General features: G+C 38.4%; 1 protein-coding gene across 9 annotated transcripts in view; it reads right to left on the minus strand.

Moving 5' to 3' along the window:
• Positions 1-10,107: 10,107 nt before the first annotated feature.
• CEP350 (centrosomal protein 350) overlaps positions 10,108-18,798 on the minus strand; it is a 147,280-nt gene continuing 138,589 nt past the window's right edge. For all 9 annotated transcript variants that reach the window (XR_014052384.1, XM_081485854.1, XM_081485851.1 and 6 more), the window contains 4 exons: positions 18,159-18,566; positions 17,912-18,058; positions 15,175-15,297; positions 10,108-10,305 (listed from right to left, as the gene is read on the minus strand). Coding sequence is in view for 8 of the 9 variants with exons in the window: in XM_081485854.1 (XP_081341980.1) it covers positions 10,141-10,305; positions 15,175-15,297; positions 17,912-18,058; positions 18,159-18,566 (843 nt within the window). In the remaining variant the exon portion in view is untranslated. The remainder of the gene's footprint in view (positions 10,306-15,174; positions 15,298-17,911; positions 18,059-18,158; positions 18,567-18,798) is intronic.

Here is an 18,798-nt window from a genome sequence, read left to right on the forward strand (position 1 = left end):
CTACCCCCTTTCTCTCACTGAAGAAACTCAACCTTGAGACTCAGAGTAGGAATTTGGAGTTTTAAAATTCCACTTAGCTCATCTAATTGTTTAAATCAATTTTTCTCAAAATAGTAGTAATAACACTGACAGACCAGTTAGGGAAGTTATTTAGATGATTATTACTTTTCAAAATATTTTGACTGTGCTTAAAATGGGTCATCACACATGCCTCTTTGTGTTGTGGAAACTCAGAATCCTGGAATGTGTTTGGAGCTAAAAGAGTGGTTTTGGGTTTCCTGATGTGCATTCTTAAGACAAATTGCATAAAATGTATTTTTCAACAATATCCTTGTTCAAACAAAAACACACAATAATTTGATATCCACTTACAGACGATGCCAGTATCACGAAAACAAAATAAATTGTAAGAGTTATAGAGCCAAGGGAAATGTGGGCCTCCTGAATGTAGTTCTACTCAAGTTGGCACATTGAGGCCACTAGTTAATGACACAACGGGACAAATCACTTCCCTACAATCGAACGCACATCTTTAATCTTTTTTTTAATATACAAAAGAACTAAAATATTTTTAATTGTGTTGAATTCACCATTTCAATTATACATCAGCATTTTTTAATGACCTTGAATCTAATTCTTAGTTGAAACATATTTAGGTTGAAAAGCTGTGACCTAAAGTTAAATTTTGCAGATAGTAGTACTGGAATAGTGTTGAAGTTATAAGAGGAAAAGGAGTATAATTCTACTTAAATGTGGTTAGAGAAGTGGTTGGAGAAGGAAATGGCAACCCACTCCAGTGTTCTTGCCTGGAGAATCCCAGGGATGGAGGAGACTTGTAGGCTGCTGTCTATGGGGCCACACAGAGTTGGACACAACTGAAACGACTTAGCAGCAGCAGCAGCAGCAGAGAAGTAAATGAAGAGAAGCTGAATATACTATTTTTGATGTGGCTTTATTTGGAGGAAGAGGGAGTATTAATTTTTATTATCAAGGTGATTCTTGTAGGGACTTCCCTGATGGTCCAGTGATTAAGACTCTGTGCTCCCAATGCAGGGTGCCTAGGTTCTATCTCTGGTTGGGGAACTAGATCCCGCATGCTGTAACAAAACCCCAGTACAGTCCCCCAGAAAGTGATAGGTGTACATGGCAAAAAAAACATTTTTTTTTTAAACACACAGACACACAGAGGAGTCTTCAATCTCATTTCTTTAGTTTCAATCATCCAGAGGCACCCACTGTTCATCATTTCATTTCAGATTTTTGCTCTGGTCTTTAGCTTGGTGTTCTTATACTTTAGCTATTGAATGCCTGTATTCCTCATGGTTCTCCAGAGAAACAGAACCAATGGAATGTGTGTGTGGAGAGAGAGAGACAGAGACAAAGAGAGAGGAACTGTAGGGATTGGCAGGTACAAAATCAGCAAAGCAGGCCAGCAGGCTGAGTAAGAGCTGATGTTCAGCTTGAGGCCAAAGGCTGTCTGGGGTCAGAATTCCCTCTTCCTTGTGGGACCTCAGTCTTTTTTCCTCCTCCTCTTAAATCCTTTGCCTGATTGGACGAGGCCCACCACATTATGAAGAATAATCAGTTTTACTGAAAATCTACTGATTTAAATGTTAATCTCATCTAATACATAGAGACATCTAGACTGATGTTTGATCAAATATCTGGATACTTTGGCCTTGCCAAGTTGACACATGAAATTAACCATCAGATTTGCTAGTATGGTAGATGCATATTTAGCTCTCTGATACCACCATTCCCTTCCCCATCTTCTCAATATAATGATATCACAATATTCAATTTTTACATTATTTTAATTATAAACATTGTTTTTAGTTGAGCCAAGCAGTATGTCGTGATTGGTCCTTATTTGTACAACAGTGTTTTTCCTCATTTCTTCATTACTCATTCTTTGAACCTATTACTAAGTCTTTTCTCACCTTCCAGCAGCCTACCAATTAAAAGTTTCACATGATTAAAACATCAGGTTATTTCCTACTCTCTTCTCCACCCTCCCTTCCACCTGGAGACCTTCCTTCTCAAGTTGTCTGTCCTCCTGCTCCAGTCTGAATCGACTGCTCCTTAGCTGTGCAAGATAGTCGTCATCCTGGAAATGCCTTTTCCAAGTCATCTTGGGAGTTTCCCTCACAGTCTTCCTGGAATAGAGCCCTTGTTTCTGGATCCCAAGTTTTTACCTTTCATGGTTTATGAGAAAGGATGCTTGATAAGTAAGGACTTAACATTTCTGAAAGTGTCCATATTCTGCCTTAACACTTGATTCATTGTTTGGCCAAGTGTAGACTTTTGGATGAAAATAATTTCCATTCAGTTTTTGAAAATTCTGCTGTATTTTTCTCAAGGCCTCCAATGTTTCTTCTCAGGAGAATGACGATATTTTTATTCCTAATCCTTTACATGCAATATTTTGTTTTTCTCTGCAGAAACTTTAAGAATAGTTTCTTTACCTACAGAGTCCTGATAGTTCACAATGACACAACTTACTGGGGGTCTATTTATTGTGCTGGGCACCCACTGAACTATTTTCGATGAGAAGCTCATATCTTTAATTTCCAGAATTTTTTCTTGTGTCATTTCCTCTTGTTTTCTCTGTTCTTGTTAGGTTCTTGTTAATTAGGTATTGGATTTCCTGGATTGGTTCCCTGATTTTATCTGTTTCTTTCCTATTTTTATCTACCTTTCTGTTTTATTTTCTAGAAGGACTTCCTTAATTCTGTCCTCTAACTTTCTATTGAATTTAAAATTATGACTACAATACTTTTACTTTTTAAGAGCAGTATCTTGTTTGACTCCACTCTTTAAGAGCATCCCACTCCTATTTTATGGATACAACACTGCTTCTGCTATCTCAGGATTTTAATTTTAATTACAGTTTTTGTTCCTTGTGATGTTTTCTTTTGTGCCACTCATTGTTTCACTAGAAGTCCGCCCCCTCTTTTTTTCCTTTTTGGGTTGGTCTGTTTCACATAGGTAGTTTTCCAGGTGGCGCTAGTGGCAAAGAACCTGCCTGCCGGTGCAGGAGGTTCGATCCCTGGGTCAGGAAGATCCCCTGGAGGAGGGCATGGCAACCCACTCCAGTATTCTTGCCTGGAGAATCCCACGGGCAGAGGAGCCTGGAGGGCTACAGTCCATTGGGTTGCACAGAGCGGGACACGACTGAAGTGATTTAGCACACACTTTTCACATAGGAGGCTTCCCCCAAATGTCTGGAGATGGCTGGCTATTTGTTCACACATGGGTAATGTGCTAAAAGTGTGATGAGTAACTCAGTATGTGTGGGTGGGGCTTTTTGACTGGTTGACTTTACTGGAAGGAGATCGGGTGGCAATCCAAATTTTCCTCTGAAGGAATCTTCAGATGTTAGTACCTACAAGTCTTTTCTCCAATGCCATTCTGTTTTTCCAGAGGAGGGTCCTGCTGTCTTCTTACTTGGGCAGGGGTTTCTGAATAAGCTTGATTGGATCTTTCCATTCAGTCCTCAACAACTGTGACAAAGCCATCAAAAAACCCAGCTTACTGAATGGCACCCCCACTTAAGAAAAGCCTTTTGAACACTAAGCACTGCTCTTCAACACACAGTGGGTGACATTGAACTTGGACAGGGTGGAGGACCAGGCAGTTGCCTGATTAGCTTGCACCAGCCAAATCCCAATGCCAGGGCACCCAACCGTTCTTTTTCTCCTGCTGGGACACACTTCCTGGGGGTGATGTGATCGGGGCCACCGTGGGGTCACCAGGAGGGCCTCCCAGTTCAAATGTGGGGGCAATGCTACCATCAAGTGCCTTCCTCCTGGGAACCCTACACAGAACATGGGGCACTAGGTTCCCCTGGTCGCGCTGGGACCTCTGACTCAAGCGGGTGATATTACAGGGCATGTCAAGTCCATTCAGGATGACTCCCCTCCCCAGGATGGACTGTTGGGCTCAAGCAACAAGGGGCAGTGGGTCCCACAGAAGTAGCCGATGAGAGTGTCTTTGGCTTTGGGTGTTTCCTGGAGTGGGAGTGAGGTGGGAACTTGAACCTGTCTTCTTACTTCTAAGAGCCTCTGTGGTGCTTGCTTGACACTCTGATAAGAATCAGCACAGCGGTGGGGAGAGGAGGCCAACTCAAACAATGCTGGGCTTCTCGTCCCAGAACAAGGCCCCTCTTGTTCCGCACTCCCATTTTAATGGCTTGGCTGGTACACAGTGACTTGGACTTTCCTTCAGATCAACAAGAATCACAACCCACACTAGCCAAGGTGGTGATGCACACCTGAATGGTTCTCCTTCCGCTGGGAGAAGGGGGTAGTGTTGGTATTAACACGACTACCAGCACCTCTTGCTGTGGGCATATCGGCAAGGTGCGGAGGCAGAAGCGCCCAGCTTGGGCCGGATGGTTACCATCTGCACACCCTCAGTGCCCCCAGACTCCACTTTTGAGTCCAGGCACTGGTGGTTCCTGGTTGAGGACCATCCTCCAGGGAGGCCTGCTTGATCATTGTCCTGGGTCTGGTTCTTCTAGTGACTCTGGTGATGTGCTGTCTCAGGGTGACAGGGAGGCTCCGCAAGCACACTGGATCTGTGAGGAGGTTCAGGGGGCCCATCACCCAGCTCCGCCTACACATTTGGGGCCAACGATGGCCCTACCAGATTCGGTGCACATTCATCTGCTCTGTTGGCGTCTGGGCAGCGGGGCCGGGGTGGACTATTAGGAAAGGCAGTCATGTACAACTTCTCGCCTTCTGCACGGTCATGTAAGAATGGGCCTGGGCCTGGAACACCTCCTTACTGAGAGTTACGAGCCCTCACAGTCTATGCCGGGCTCATCACCCTTCCCTGCTTCGACTCATCCTGAACTCTGGGTTCTGCTTCCATGCCAGGGTCAGTGGCCCTCAGTTCAGGCACGCCCCCAGCTTGCTGTATCTCAGACCCCACAGGAGGTGACAGGGTCCTTCCATACAACACCAAGAGGGGTGTGTGCCGTCACATCGTCCCCTCAGGCTTCGGATGGACCCGCTGGCCACGGGGGACAAAGCACTGCAAGGGACTGGATCCTGGGCGCTTTCTCACCTCTCTTTCTGTAAGGCAACGCGGTACCACTTGAGCTTGTGGTGCCGTTGTCTGTTCTCAGTGACCTTATGCACTGGCCTTTTCCATGGGTAGCACTGGCCTGCCTTTTAGCTTTGGCCCCACAGGTGGTCCCACGGCTTTGGCCACCCAGTGAAACAATAATGCCATGCTTCACACCTCTGTGGCAGGCGCTGCCTCCAGTTTCTGAGCTTTTCTGGGATTCTGTGGAGCACTGGCTTGCTTCTCCAGCACTCACCTCTACAGGCACTCGTCACTGTAGGTCCCACCAGTGCTGGTCTCACCTTCTACTTAGCTCTGCTGTGTTAACTGCCTTCCTCCCATCTACTATTTTTGCATGTTTTCACTCAAGAAAACAGGCATTTGGTCTTTATTCCAAGGTTCAGGCTGTCATTACTACTGTGACTTACCAACAAATACAGTTATCTAGCACAAAGTGGGGACTCGAAAGAATTTCTTACAACTTCCTGAAATATGGGATCTTTTTCTGAGAACTTCTTGAATGTTCATGGTTGTGTAGGAGTTAAAAGTTGTAGCAGGGACAGCCATCAGGAGGCTACCAGGGGAATTCAGGTGAGATGATGGTGGTGACTTCTAACTTGTTGGACCAGAGATGATTCATAATCCTGAACACCATCCATTTCCACATTTGCAATACTTCTATTCTTCTGTATCTCTAGCCCCGTTCTTCTCTAAGCTTGTATATCTAGAAATAAATTATAGCCACATCACATCATCAGATGGTCGTTCTTCTTTGTTGTCCACTTAACTGTGACTTTCCACGTGTTGTATTTTAAAAGGGTGATCAGAATTCAAGTCACTTAGAAAAGACATTTGCTGTGAATTCCAGGAAGAAGCCCATTGATAAAGAACACAAAGTTGTCATTTATCAGGGAACTCTCCTCTGACTCACTCCCTTACTCTGCTGGGTCCTTGTATTATATACTCTCAAAACAGCACATGCTTCCTTTGCAGGACTTACCACACTGGTCATGCATGGTTTTTGAAATTATTTTTTGATGTCTCTCTTTCATCCCCCAAGGTCAGGGATGATGTCTGTCATCTTCGTTATCTCCCCTGCACTGGGCACAGTGCTCAGCACACGAAGGTGTGCGCAGTGACTGCTGAAGCTGCTCAGACGGTGTGGAAGTGGCATTTGTGTAAAGAGCTCCTCCGTGTAGCCTGCTCTACTCTTTTGCTCAAGCATAAGCACTCTGCTGTCCAGTTAAGAGATCAGAAGTGAATTTTATGCAGACTAGTTTTCGAAACTTGGCTCAAAAGGCAAAAAAAGAAATGAACGCCTGACATGAAATTAATTTACAAATCAGTTTATTTACAGATTTTTCTCTTTACTTAAAGTACATTTCAGTTAACAAATCTATTTACACAGGTGTACATGGGAATTCATCCCAGTTATTTTACAGATCATACTTACAAACCACACCCTAAGTCTTCTGTGCAAAGTTGCACTGGATGTGACTATTGGCTGAAAATGGCCTGATGACCAGGCTATTTACAAATACACAGTAAACGGGTTTGTTTTTTCATGTCTGCACAATACAGTACACACAGGGAGGCTGGGCCTCCCAGGGAACACTTTGCAATGTGTTTACCGAGAAGGCTTTGCAAAGTTTGGAAGGAAAAGCTATTAAACATAGGTTAATTAAAATGACAGTACCTCTTTTACATCAGTTTACATTTTTTCTTCACATTTTTATAATATAAAGATATCTTATTGAATTGTTGCACAACCAGTTTAAGATGATTTGTAAACATGTAAATTTCTACAATTTGCATTAAACATCATTGTAGTTTCTATCATTTGCTCTTTGAATTAATATTTTATTCACTAGTATTCTTAAGGTAGTAAAAGAAGATGTAAGTTTGAACTTCTTGCAGAAAAGTTATGAGTCTCTAACGCTGTGCGAGTACACACTTTATTCAAGTATTGCAAAAAGCTAAGGCCACTTTTTTTCAAGACAAGAAAGTGAACAAAATTGTTTTCATCAATAGGCCACAACACTCTTATGAGCAATGAAATCTCTTTTGAAAGATAATTTCTCAGAGACCTGTAGTCATAGAAGGAATTTTCCTTTCTTTTACATAAAAGAAAAACAAATTACCTTCCTTATTAACTACTTTTGAGCTCTTCCCATTTTTCCCTAGAGTAAAAATTCCTGTTTAGACCTGAAGAGGGAATCTATACCCTGTACTTATTTAACCCAGAGTGAAGTACCCTGGATAGCACAAATTATTTTGGACTCAGAAATAAATCTGAAGCCTATAGGTTGGTTTACTGCTAAATTCTGATAGTGCTATTATTCTAAAAGGTATTACTGCTGATGCAAAGATCTTTTTCTTAGAGGAATTATGAAGAAAGAGTGAAAGAGGATGGGGTGTGGGGAGAAGGAACAAAGATTACAAAGAGGGAGTATTTAGATTCTTGGTTAAGAGGCAGAGCTTGATTAAAAAGATCCCAATATGGAACGAGTGGCTGGGTATCCATGTTTGTTATTCCTAATGCTAACAACGAACCCCTTTTCAATTGTATCCAAATAGTTACAACAGTAAGAAATCTGCTAATTATAGTTTCCCTTGTCTTCTGCTACCAAACTATGGATAATCACTTCTAGCAAAGAGTAAGACTGATTCATTCCTGCCTCTCATTGGAAACCCAGGATTCTCAAGACAGTATCGAGAGCTGGAGTATGTTGGGACTGCTACTGCCACATTCTTGGCAGCCTTCTTACCAGGGAACTTTAAGTCCAGGTTGCTGATTCCATGGACTTATATCATTTTTTTTTTTCCTTTTTTTTGGAATCACAAAGTCATACAGACTAAAGATAAAACTTTATTAAAAATCGATTTAGGTCCAAATAATGAGGATGTAGAAAAACAACCTATATTCCTATTATATTATTTTCATATTCGCTTATAAAAAATTTACAGCAGCTGTAAAGTTTCAGTATCATAAGGACAATGTAATCCTACAAACAGCCAAAGAACGTAGACAAGATGTTTTTCCGTCTTTCAGACAACACAACTGAAAAGAAAAGGCTTCACTTTTCCTTGGCTACATGAAAATAATATCTCCACACTACTGGTTAATAACCCCAAGAAACCCTAGCTTTTCTTAATCAATTTGCTCATTATGGCTACAAGACTAGAGCTCAACATCAAAAGCCTAGAAGAAATGCTGGCAACATCAATCTGAGCATTTCCCGAGACCCTATCACAACATTTCAGTGCTTTCCTTATTTGTCAAGAGCTATCATACCAGTCCTTGTGCAAAATGCAAATATTCCAATGATTATTTTCAGTAAGTTTCTCATAATAACAAGATGAAACCAAAGAGAATGGAAGTGTGCATAGTGAAACATTTGAGACGCAAAGGCAAGTCTGGAGGAAAGATGCAGAAATGAACGAATGTGCACACTAAAAGATAATACCATCTTTGGGGTTTTCCTAACATATTTTGAAGGTATAATGTTCCAGGATATTTTAACTATGAATCCAGAGGATGTCTTCTATCATGCTTCTAATCAGGACCTTCAATATTAAGGCATTGACATTCATGCCTAAGATTATCCACATTCTTCTAGATTGCTTGAAGAAGGATAGGACTGATTAAGAGAAACCAGTCAAGAAGGCAGGGTGCTGAGGCCCCAGGAGAGCATCACACATGCTCTAAGGTAGCAGCTGGAGTCTGTATATTTTTTTTCAGATACAGGTAATAGTTGTGAGAAGCAATGCTGTAAGAGAGGCAGAATTTGAATTTTACAGTGTCTTCAAATCATCTTATCCCATTCCTGCTACTTTCAGGTGGTCTTAGAAAAGTTCACTTCTTTTCATGTAATTTAACTGCCTTCTTGGACAGGTGTACGGGTTTGTTAAAACCATAGGCTTCCTGTGCAAAGACTACGAACCATAGAAGCTTCAAGACGGAAGTTTAACTATTACAAGAAGAATCTTTCACTTCTGAATAGGGACATACATTTTCAACTTAATAATTTATCTTAAAATAAATTAAAAAATGTTCTATAGCGCAAAACAAGCACACAAACAATAGACAGTTATCTTTTTGTCTTTGGTGCACACACTCATTTCCTAAATCATTCAAGTAACAGCGTCTCTGACTTCTTGGGGAGATATGGGAGCTGAAAGTTTGAAGGCCAAAAATGAATTATTTCCACTTCTGCCATGCCTGGATGCCTGAGATGGTCCTGAGGGTCTGTGATTCTGGGAGCAGCTGGTAGAGGTTCAGAAGAAGTAAGAAAAGTGCAGGGGTCGACAAGGGGTAGAAGAACCAGCCCTGCACCAGTCCTGTAAGCCCAGTCTTCAGTGAGGGCACTTCTCTGTTTTCATGCCCACAGAGAAAAACTAAGCATAATGCAAAAGTTTAAAATTCTTTAGATGGGGCTCAGAAAGCAAGGCTGCCACTGATTCCTGTTAACTTGACAGTCCACTTGGTGCTGCTCAATTGCAATAATGGAAGAAAATCATCTTCAAAAGGAAATGAAATGAACTCCACAATGGGAAATAGGCACACATTATCCAACTTGCCTATCTGAAAGTAGTTCAGGGTTTAACACTGTTTATAGAGACTAGAATGTCCATTTCTGACTTTCATGGTATAAACCAGGATTATATTTCAAAAACGGTATGATGCACATCTATATACCTCTCTTGCCTGACTTCAGACTCAAGGAAGTGATACCCTAGTCTAAGCTAAGAGGTAAGCTTGGTGTTTCCAGCCCTCATCTGAGACCAGCAGGAATGCTAACAAGAGGTGTAGGATTACACCGTGTGTCAACATCCCGAGTGCAACCCTGCCCACCAAAACCAACCAATTAATCCAGTGGACAGTCTCTAAAGGCAAAGGCTGTAATACCAGATAGATCACACTGTCCCATGAACTCCAAACCAGTAGTCTTTAAGAACAGGTACAAGGTCCAGAAGCACTCCTGCTATGATGGAGATGGGGTGTGTATCACGAGGCAGAAAGGCCCAGGACTCATATTAGCACTCAGTGTTCGATTTATTTGCAAGATGTCACACAAGTAGCATTCTCCCCTGTTTTTCACTGATTTGATTCAGAACATCAATAGTATCTCTGATCAAGGTCTCAAAGATCCCATCAGCTAGCTGCATCTTCACGCACAACTCGTCCTCATCATAGTTCACCCACTGGGCCTCCTCCTCGTGAAGCTCCTGTACCTAGAATTTAGAAAACAGAAAGGTTAGAACATCACTGTCGGACAAAAGCTAGGAAATTAATGATATTTGCTCACTTTGTAAACCCATGCATGGGAATATAGCCCAAGGAAATAAGTCAGAGAAAAATGGTAATTTATATGATGTTGTCAATAGCCCTTTTAAGCTGCAAAAAGTTTGAAAAAACTCAATTGTCCAACAAAAATTTATTTCAAATCTGTCAATCTTGACAATATTCCAGTATTTTATAGATATTAAGGATTGCAAGTATGTTGTCTCTGTCAACACAGGAGAATACATAGAGGAATTTCAGGGGGAGAGAATAATGCAAATTTTTAGATATATGGATTTACAATTATAAAATGCATATATCAAAAGACAATACTGGACATGATTTGGAGTATATAAATAAATGAGCAAAATTTCATATTTATGGAGTATTTTTTCCCTTGGTCATGCCACGTGGCTTTGTGGGATCTTAGTTCCCCAGGAGTGACAGTGGCAAATACTAAGCACTGGACCCCCAAGGAATTCCTCCCCCTCCTCTTTTTGGTATTAGAATATTCTTGAAATGTGTTATTGCTCAAGTTTATTTTAAAAGTCACTGTTATATTTTATAAAAAATTCTCTCTTTGCATTTTAGGATTTTGGGATTCCTAAGGTAAACTAAAAGGAATCAAATCAGAACAAACTGCCCAAGATGCTTTGCTTGTTTACAATAAATGTTTAAAAACTACTTATTAAAGAAACAGGTTAGACTTAATACAGGTAATGATATTGTGAGTGGGATGGAGGCCAGGTGGAGGAAGTAGACTGTCAACCCCAAGCCAGTCATGAATTCAGCAAAGTTAACTGCAGTGTCGAGGGTCTCAAACCAAAGTCTTTCTCATTCTATTGTTTTCCTCTATTTCTTTCCATTGATCACTTAGGAAGGCTTTCTTATCTCTACAGTATAAAGCTGACCAAATTATTAACCATTGTCTTCTCCTGCTCTTTTGAATTACAATACCCAAATATCACTTATAAACAAAATTTGAGTATATAAAAAAAAAAGAAAAAGGAAAAAAACCCCCAAACCCTGTATAGGAAAACTAGCTGGCAAGACTATCAATTCCAGCAAAAATGGTAGCATAAGAAAATGCAAAAAAGTTCTTGCATAATAAAAAATGTTTGTAATTCATAAAAAAATCATAAGAAAGGAGGGAGATTGTTAAGTATTAGAATAAATAGGGATTTAAAAGAGTGGCAAGTGTTGCAACTACTTAGGGGAGGAATTAAGAGACAAGAAAGAAAAAGAATAAAGTCAAAGATACGTCTAAAGAAGTACCTGAGGGAACTGGAAGAACTGGGGAAAGGCAACATTCTAAGAGACAATAGCTGAGAATTTTCCAGAATTGAATAAAGATAATGAATCTACAGATTCAATAAGCACAGGGAATCCAAAGTAGGAAGAATAAAAATAAATCCATGACTAGACACCACCAGAGAAACTGCAGAACAAATATACAAACACATGCAATCTTAAATAGAAAACAAAAAGAAAAGACAAATTCCCCCATAAAGGACTGTCAGCATATTCCTCAAGATCAACAACAGGTCAGATTACAGTGAAATAATATCTTCAAATTGCTGAAGGAAAAAGAGCTACGAGCCTAGAATTCAATACTCAGGCAAACTATAATTCAAGAGTAAGAGCTGAAATAAAAAGATGTAGACGAAGACTATAAAGGTGAAAACTGAACTCAGAATGAAAGAGATGCAGAAACAATGGTTCTTCTATTAATTTCTGCTTTTCTGTACTTCCAATATATTTATTAAACATATAAAAGATTTGGAATAGTCATTAAACTGGTAAAAAAATTAACCTCATTAATAATAAAACTGTTAAAAGAAAAATGAACTCTTTTTTTTTTTTTTTACAAAGATCAAAACTTTAGCCAGTACTGGCAAAGGTAAAAAGACGCATCACTCCTGTATCATACTGGTGAGTGTGTATAACTGGTACAAACTTTCTGGAAAACAATCTGACAAACACATACAAGAGCTCTAACATTCTGCATATACTTTTAATCAGCAACTCTATTGCTAAGAGTTTACTGAGTAAATTATTGGAAATAGTTACAAAGATATACCATACTGCAAGATATTCCAAAAGTATTATTTCAAAGAATAAAAAAATGATTAGCTGATTAAATAAATTATGATACATAATTCCACAATGGATTATTATATTTCCACAGAAATTAAAATGGAAACTTATTTTTAAAATGATATACACTTAATAACAGGAAAATATCCACATTTAATTAAGTAAAAACAATCGGAATACGAAAGAAACTATGATCCCAATCATTAAAAAAAAATTCTTTGTATAAAAAGAAACTCCAAGGCTATTATGTCAAAATAATTAAGAGTTATCTACATGGTAAGATTATCATGACTATTTTCTTTTGATTAATCAGTACTTTACATTTTTGAAAATGACCATGATTATTTACAATAAATATAATTTTAAAAACACATGTAAACCCATGGCTGATTCATGTCAATGTATGGCAAAAACTATTACAATATTGTAAAGTAATTAGCCCCCAACTAAAATAAATAAATTTATTAAAAAAAAAACAAAAAAAAACCCATATTTGAAATTTCTATTTTTGAGACCCTTTTCTTTTGAATTGACAGCAAAATTTCTGTTTTACACCTTCTGAAAATTGTTTTAAATCTCAGTCCCTCTAAAATGCACAAAAATTAGAATCTCCAAGTGCTAAATTGGCTAAATATAATAGTGGGAATGGTGACCATGACCAGTTTATTTAGTGTTTCTTGTTGATAATGAACTCAAGTTGCTAACAGTATCATTTCACTAAACATTATGAAAAATGAACTCATGAAAAAAGTTACATAGGCTCAGGCAGTTCAGCTCACTCTCCAGACACACGGACTTTTCGGTTCCATACTCCTTCCCATTTCAGGTCTTTGCACATGTAGTCTCCTCTCCCTGAACTGCTCCTCTCTATACACAAAACTCAGGTTGTGCTTATTCACCTTTAAGATCTTAGCTCAACTGTCACTTCCTCAGGGAAGCCCTTCCTGACTATCCTCATTAGATCAGTTTCTTCTCAATGCTTTTACAATAGCTCCCTATTCTTCTATTTTTATAATTTATAATTACACATTTGTGTAAACTATATACTAATGGCTAGCTTCCACCAACAAACTGTAAATCCACGAAGGCAGGGACTATGTCTGTCTTGCTTACTACTATAATACTGGTCCTTAATTAGCACAATTCTTGCCTAAATGCATGTACAGAGATGATTTATAGGGAATATGATCAATTCAACTGATAGTAGGGTAAATGAATGTCTCTTGGTGTGCTTTTTCTTTAATTTCTAAAGAGGTGGAAGAAGTAACATTATGGTAATTACTAACTCAAATCTAAACCACTGCAGAAATATGAGAGCAAGTTCACCTTGAGAGGCAAATATCTATGAATTGGTTAAAGTCCTGCTCTTATTTGTTAGGCAAGTCACTTAATATCTTTGAATCTCATTTGTAAAACAGAGTAACATTAGTCTATCCTACCTCATCTAATTATTGTGAGGATCAAGTAAGATATGAGAAAGAATATTTAACAAATGTTTATCTAGTAAAGTTATTACTGAGTAAATGAAGCACTAGAGGTACATATTTGGAAAAAATTGATAAACTTAAACATTACATTTTTTTTTTCATGATATGAATATAAATATAGAAAAAGTATCAAGTCCAGAGTGAAAATGCTTGGAGATAAACCTGAATCAACTAACACCTGAGTTTCCTAAGGTTTGCTACTACTTAACATCTTACATTCTTTTAGGGAAGAAAGAAGGAAAGACTTTTTTTCTCCTTCCTTTTTTTTTTTTGTTGCTGTTTGATAAGCACTTTTCTAATGCTAGAAAATACACTGCAAAATGGAATAAATTCTATCTAGCTAAATTTCTGGATAGTAATAGTGATGATGAAATGACAACAGCTAATGTTTATTGAGTTATATGCAAGGTACTGTTCTATGCTGCTGTTGCTGCTGCTAAGTTGCTTCAGTCATGTCCGACTCTGTGCGACCCCATAGACGGCAGCCCACCAGGCTCCGCCGTCTCTGGGATTCTCCAGGCAAGAATACTGGAGTGGGTTGCCATTTCCTTCTCCAGTGCACTGTTCTATATATATACATAAATACTCATTTAATTCTCTTAATAATTATATCAGGTAGGTACTATTATTATCATCTTCATTTTGCAGATAGAGAAATGAGGCACAAAGAGATTATGTAATTTGTCCAAGATTACACAAGTAAAGTGCCAAAACAGGGATTTAAATTCAGGTGGTCTGGCCCTAGTCTATACTGGTCTCTTTAAATTCAGAACCTTAAGTTTGTTTCCAAACTTTTTATCTCTCAAGTTCACCATATCTACAAGATACTATTAAGTTAAATATTCATCTACTGAATTTTCAAAACTGATGGGCAGAAAGAAATGCAGCAAATGAAGACTTTTAAGACTTTACTATTATAGACTTGGGCTTTCCAGATGGCTTAGTGGTAAAGAATCCTCCTGTTAATGCAGGAGACATGGGTTCAATCCCTGAGTCAGAAAGATCCCCTGGAGGAGGAAATGGCAACCCACTCCAGTATCCTTGTTTGGAAAATCCCATGGACACAGGGGCCTGGTGGGCTACATTTCACAGAGTCGCAAAGAGTCGGACAGAACTGAGCATGTGAGCACATCATAGACTTAAGATCAATTATATTTCCTTCCCTTTTAGAATCTAACTACATTCTGATTTTGGAAAAGATGGTCAAATAAAAACAGTTCAGTTACAGACACTGACCAGGATATGATCCACTCGGTCTCTTTTCTTTCTTCCAAATTTCATCATTTTCTGCCAATCTGTTTTGTGGTTTGGCTCCTTTTTAAGACTGAATAGCTTAAGTACTTCTGTTGCTATGAAGTTCTGTGAAAATAAGAGGAATGCATAAAACACAAACGTTTTGAGATTGAGTACTTATAAAGCAGTAAACAGATTTTTGCTAAGAATACAATGTTTATTAAAAAAGAGATTACATTAATACAAACTTCTTTCACTTACGGTTCCACTTAGCGATTTAAAGAGAAAAGCATTCCCAAATGTTCAGACTTTATTTACTTAAAGAATTTTTGTTTCTACACAACATACAAAAAAAAAAAAGTAAAACCCACTGATGAATTTGCAAAAACGAAAATCACTTTAGAGTCCCCTCTACCCAAGAACCACCATTAGTTTACTTCAAGCTGGCAAAACTACAAAAGAAAGTATAAAGTAAATCTCTGAATAAGGATTTGGTTGGGAAAGCTTATTTTGAAGCACCAAGATGCAAGTATGTTAAATTAAAAAAATACTAATCAACACTTCAGTTTGAGAGGCATGGTAATTTTACTGCTAACAGTATTTGAACTATCACCCTTAAAAAAAGCTTTACAAAATGCTTTAACAATATTTTTGTTGCTGTTTTTTTTCAATCCTGCCTTATGGAAGGTATTCTTCAATGACCTGAGGATACAGACATACAAGATACTCATTTGTGATGCTGCTGTTGCTGCTTAGTTGCTAAGTTGTGTCTGACTCCCTGTCATCCCATGGACTGTAACCTGCCAGGCTCCTCCATCCATGGGATTTCCCAGGCAAGAATACTGAAATGGGTTGCCATTTCCTTCTCCAGGGGATCTTCCCGACCCAGGGATTGAACCCAGGTTCTCCTGCATTGCAGGCAGATTCTTTACCACTGAGCCAGCTAGGAAGCCTCTCTATAGCAATATTAAAACTGGCAGGAAACATCATGGTGATGTTATAATGATGTACATTGTCTGATGAATGCTGGAATACATTATGTATCTTATTTCAACATGTTTGCTCTTTGTTATCAATAAAATAATATTACTTTTTATAGTTGTTCTATTAAAAAAAAAGTCTCTCTCACATTCACATTCACACACACACATACACACACACACATGCATTCAAGGATATATCAACTGCTGGGGGCTGAAAGGAATGGAGTGCACTGGGGTTTTGAAAAAGCCCCTCAGGTGGTTCTGATAATTCATTTCTCAAAGTTCAATACTATTTTAAAAGTTTTTGTTTTTTTAATCCATCAAGTCAGCAAGTCAAACTTTGAAAACTTCTTTTTTTCCTGCTTTAAGTTAAGCAAAGGTCAGAAAACGTTTTCTGTACAAGACCAAATTACAACTATTTTAGGCTTTGTGGGCCATATGGTCCCTATTGCAGCTACTCAACTTTGTTGTTGGTAGTAGGAAAGCAGGTGTGGACAAGATGTAAATAAACTAGGTGTGGTTATGGCAACTTTATTTTTGAAAACATGTGGTGGCCTGGATTTGGCCTGTGGGCCATAGTTTGCCTACCTCTAATGTAAACATGTATCTCATAGATATCTGTTGGTATTCTGTCAGTATGAGTATTTTTAAAAGCTTTCTATAGTTAACAATACTGTATTATACACTTCAAAGTTGCTAACAGAGATATTAAAAGTTCTTATCACAGGCAAAACAAATTTGTAACCATGTGTGGTGATGGATGTTAACCAGACATATTGTGGTGCTCTTTTTACAATATATACAAAGATCAAATTGTGACATTAAATACATGAAACTAATATAATGTTATATGTCAATTATATCTCAGGGAAAAAAAGACTAAATTGTTTAGACAGTGCCTCCTTTCATGTTACATACCAGTTTAATGTGTATGCTCCTTTAATGTATTTTGATCGTCCACATATACAACTGGATAATGTAAGATAATACATGAGTAAAATAAGTAATTGGAGGCAGACTCTGTAGGGAAAAAATAGTTTCTATGATCAAATAAGTTTGGGAGACATAACTCTAGAGCCTTGCTACTCAAAACAATCCTAGAGTCAGCAACAACAGCATCACTTGGGAGCTTGCAGAAATGCAGAATTTCTGGTCCTACTCCAGATCTACTCAGTAAGAAATCTGCATTTTTACCAAAATCCCCAGGTGACTCAGATGCACATTAAAGTTTGAGAGGCACTGCAATGGGAATATAACCTTTGCTATATTTCAAGAACAGGTGAACAAGCAGAGAGATTTTCACCAATGTGATTTTAAAGTTGGCTTGTTGAGAGTCCCTGTAGCTTCAGGGCACTTAATCTTTTCAGGGGCTTGTTAGACAACAAGCAATATTTTTTATATATCACACTATCCTACATATTTCAAAACCACATAACCAATCTGAAACCTCCAAAATCAAAGATGGAAAGGTTATATCATTTATGTGTCTATGGTTGGCATATTTGATATATGTCTTCTGATACTTTTAGAGTATTATATCTATCTCTAAATCATGGTTCAGGATTCCCTGTCACCCTCATCGTTCTTTTGCTCACAGACTGAATGAACAAAATATTTACTGAATACCTACTATGGAACAGGTCTTGAGAGCAGAAGAGTGAATAATACAAAAGAGTACCTGCTTTAATGACATTTATAGATCTGTACAAAAAGAAGATCAAATAAAAAAAGGAGATACTTTGCAGTTTCCAGTTTACCTTGATTTCATCAAGGTTATTTGGATTTTTCACTCGTCGGAAATAATTAGAGTTGATTCTACACGGCTTCATCCAGACAGGTTGATTCAAGTTGGGATCCTCAGCAAATATTTCCTCAAAAATCTCTTTTGTTAAATCAAAAACTGCCTTCATAGAGAAAAAGAAACAAAATGGAATGGCTAAGAATCCAAATTTCAGACAACAGCGAGAAGTTTAAAAATCAGAATTATCCTTCCCTGTTACATACCTGCTTGTACACCCTTTTACTAGTACTTTCTATATCTAGACCCTTACTGGAACAGCCAAGCAGTTTTGCAGGAATACTGATGCTGTGAAGATCATGACCTAATTCTTTCCATTTCCAAAGTTCTTCTGCTGCATCATGTACAAGAATTTCTACTTCCTCTGCAGTATGTGGGACTGCCAGTAATGTTTCACATGGCTTTTCTGGAGCTCTTTTAGGTTCTGCCATTAAAGGTACAATTGTTTCCTCTGCCTTGTTTTTTTGGATCTTGTGAGAAGAGCTTAAACCAAAGTCTTCATCAAACCAGTCTTGATCATCTCCTAACACGCTCAGGAACTCCCGGCTGATCTCAAGTTCAGCAAGTCTCTTAGCAAGCTCTTCCTGCCCACTGGCACCAAATACTGGACTTTCCTACAGAAATGGAACCATTCAAACAGATCACCATTTAGTAACCTCAGGTTACTTAACAAGTTTGGGCTTTTTTTTTCTTTTTTTTTAAGACAAACTACATATATTACTTGTGTATTTGCTATTTCTCTATAAACAAGCAAAATAAAAACAATATAGTGGCTACTGATGAACAATTTAAGAAAAAAACTATCCTGTTTCCTGTAGTTCTACTTATATAAGCCTTATTATTCAG

This window comes from Giraffa tippelskirchi, chromosome 5, assembly GCF_054371585.1.
Source record: "Giraffa tippelskirchi isolate mGirTip1 chromosome 5, T2T-mGirTip1v1.2.pri, whole genome shotgun sequence".
NCBI classification, from domain to species: Eukaryota; Metazoa; Chordata; class Mammalia; order Artiodactyla; family Giraffidae; genus Giraffa; species Giraffa tippelskirchi.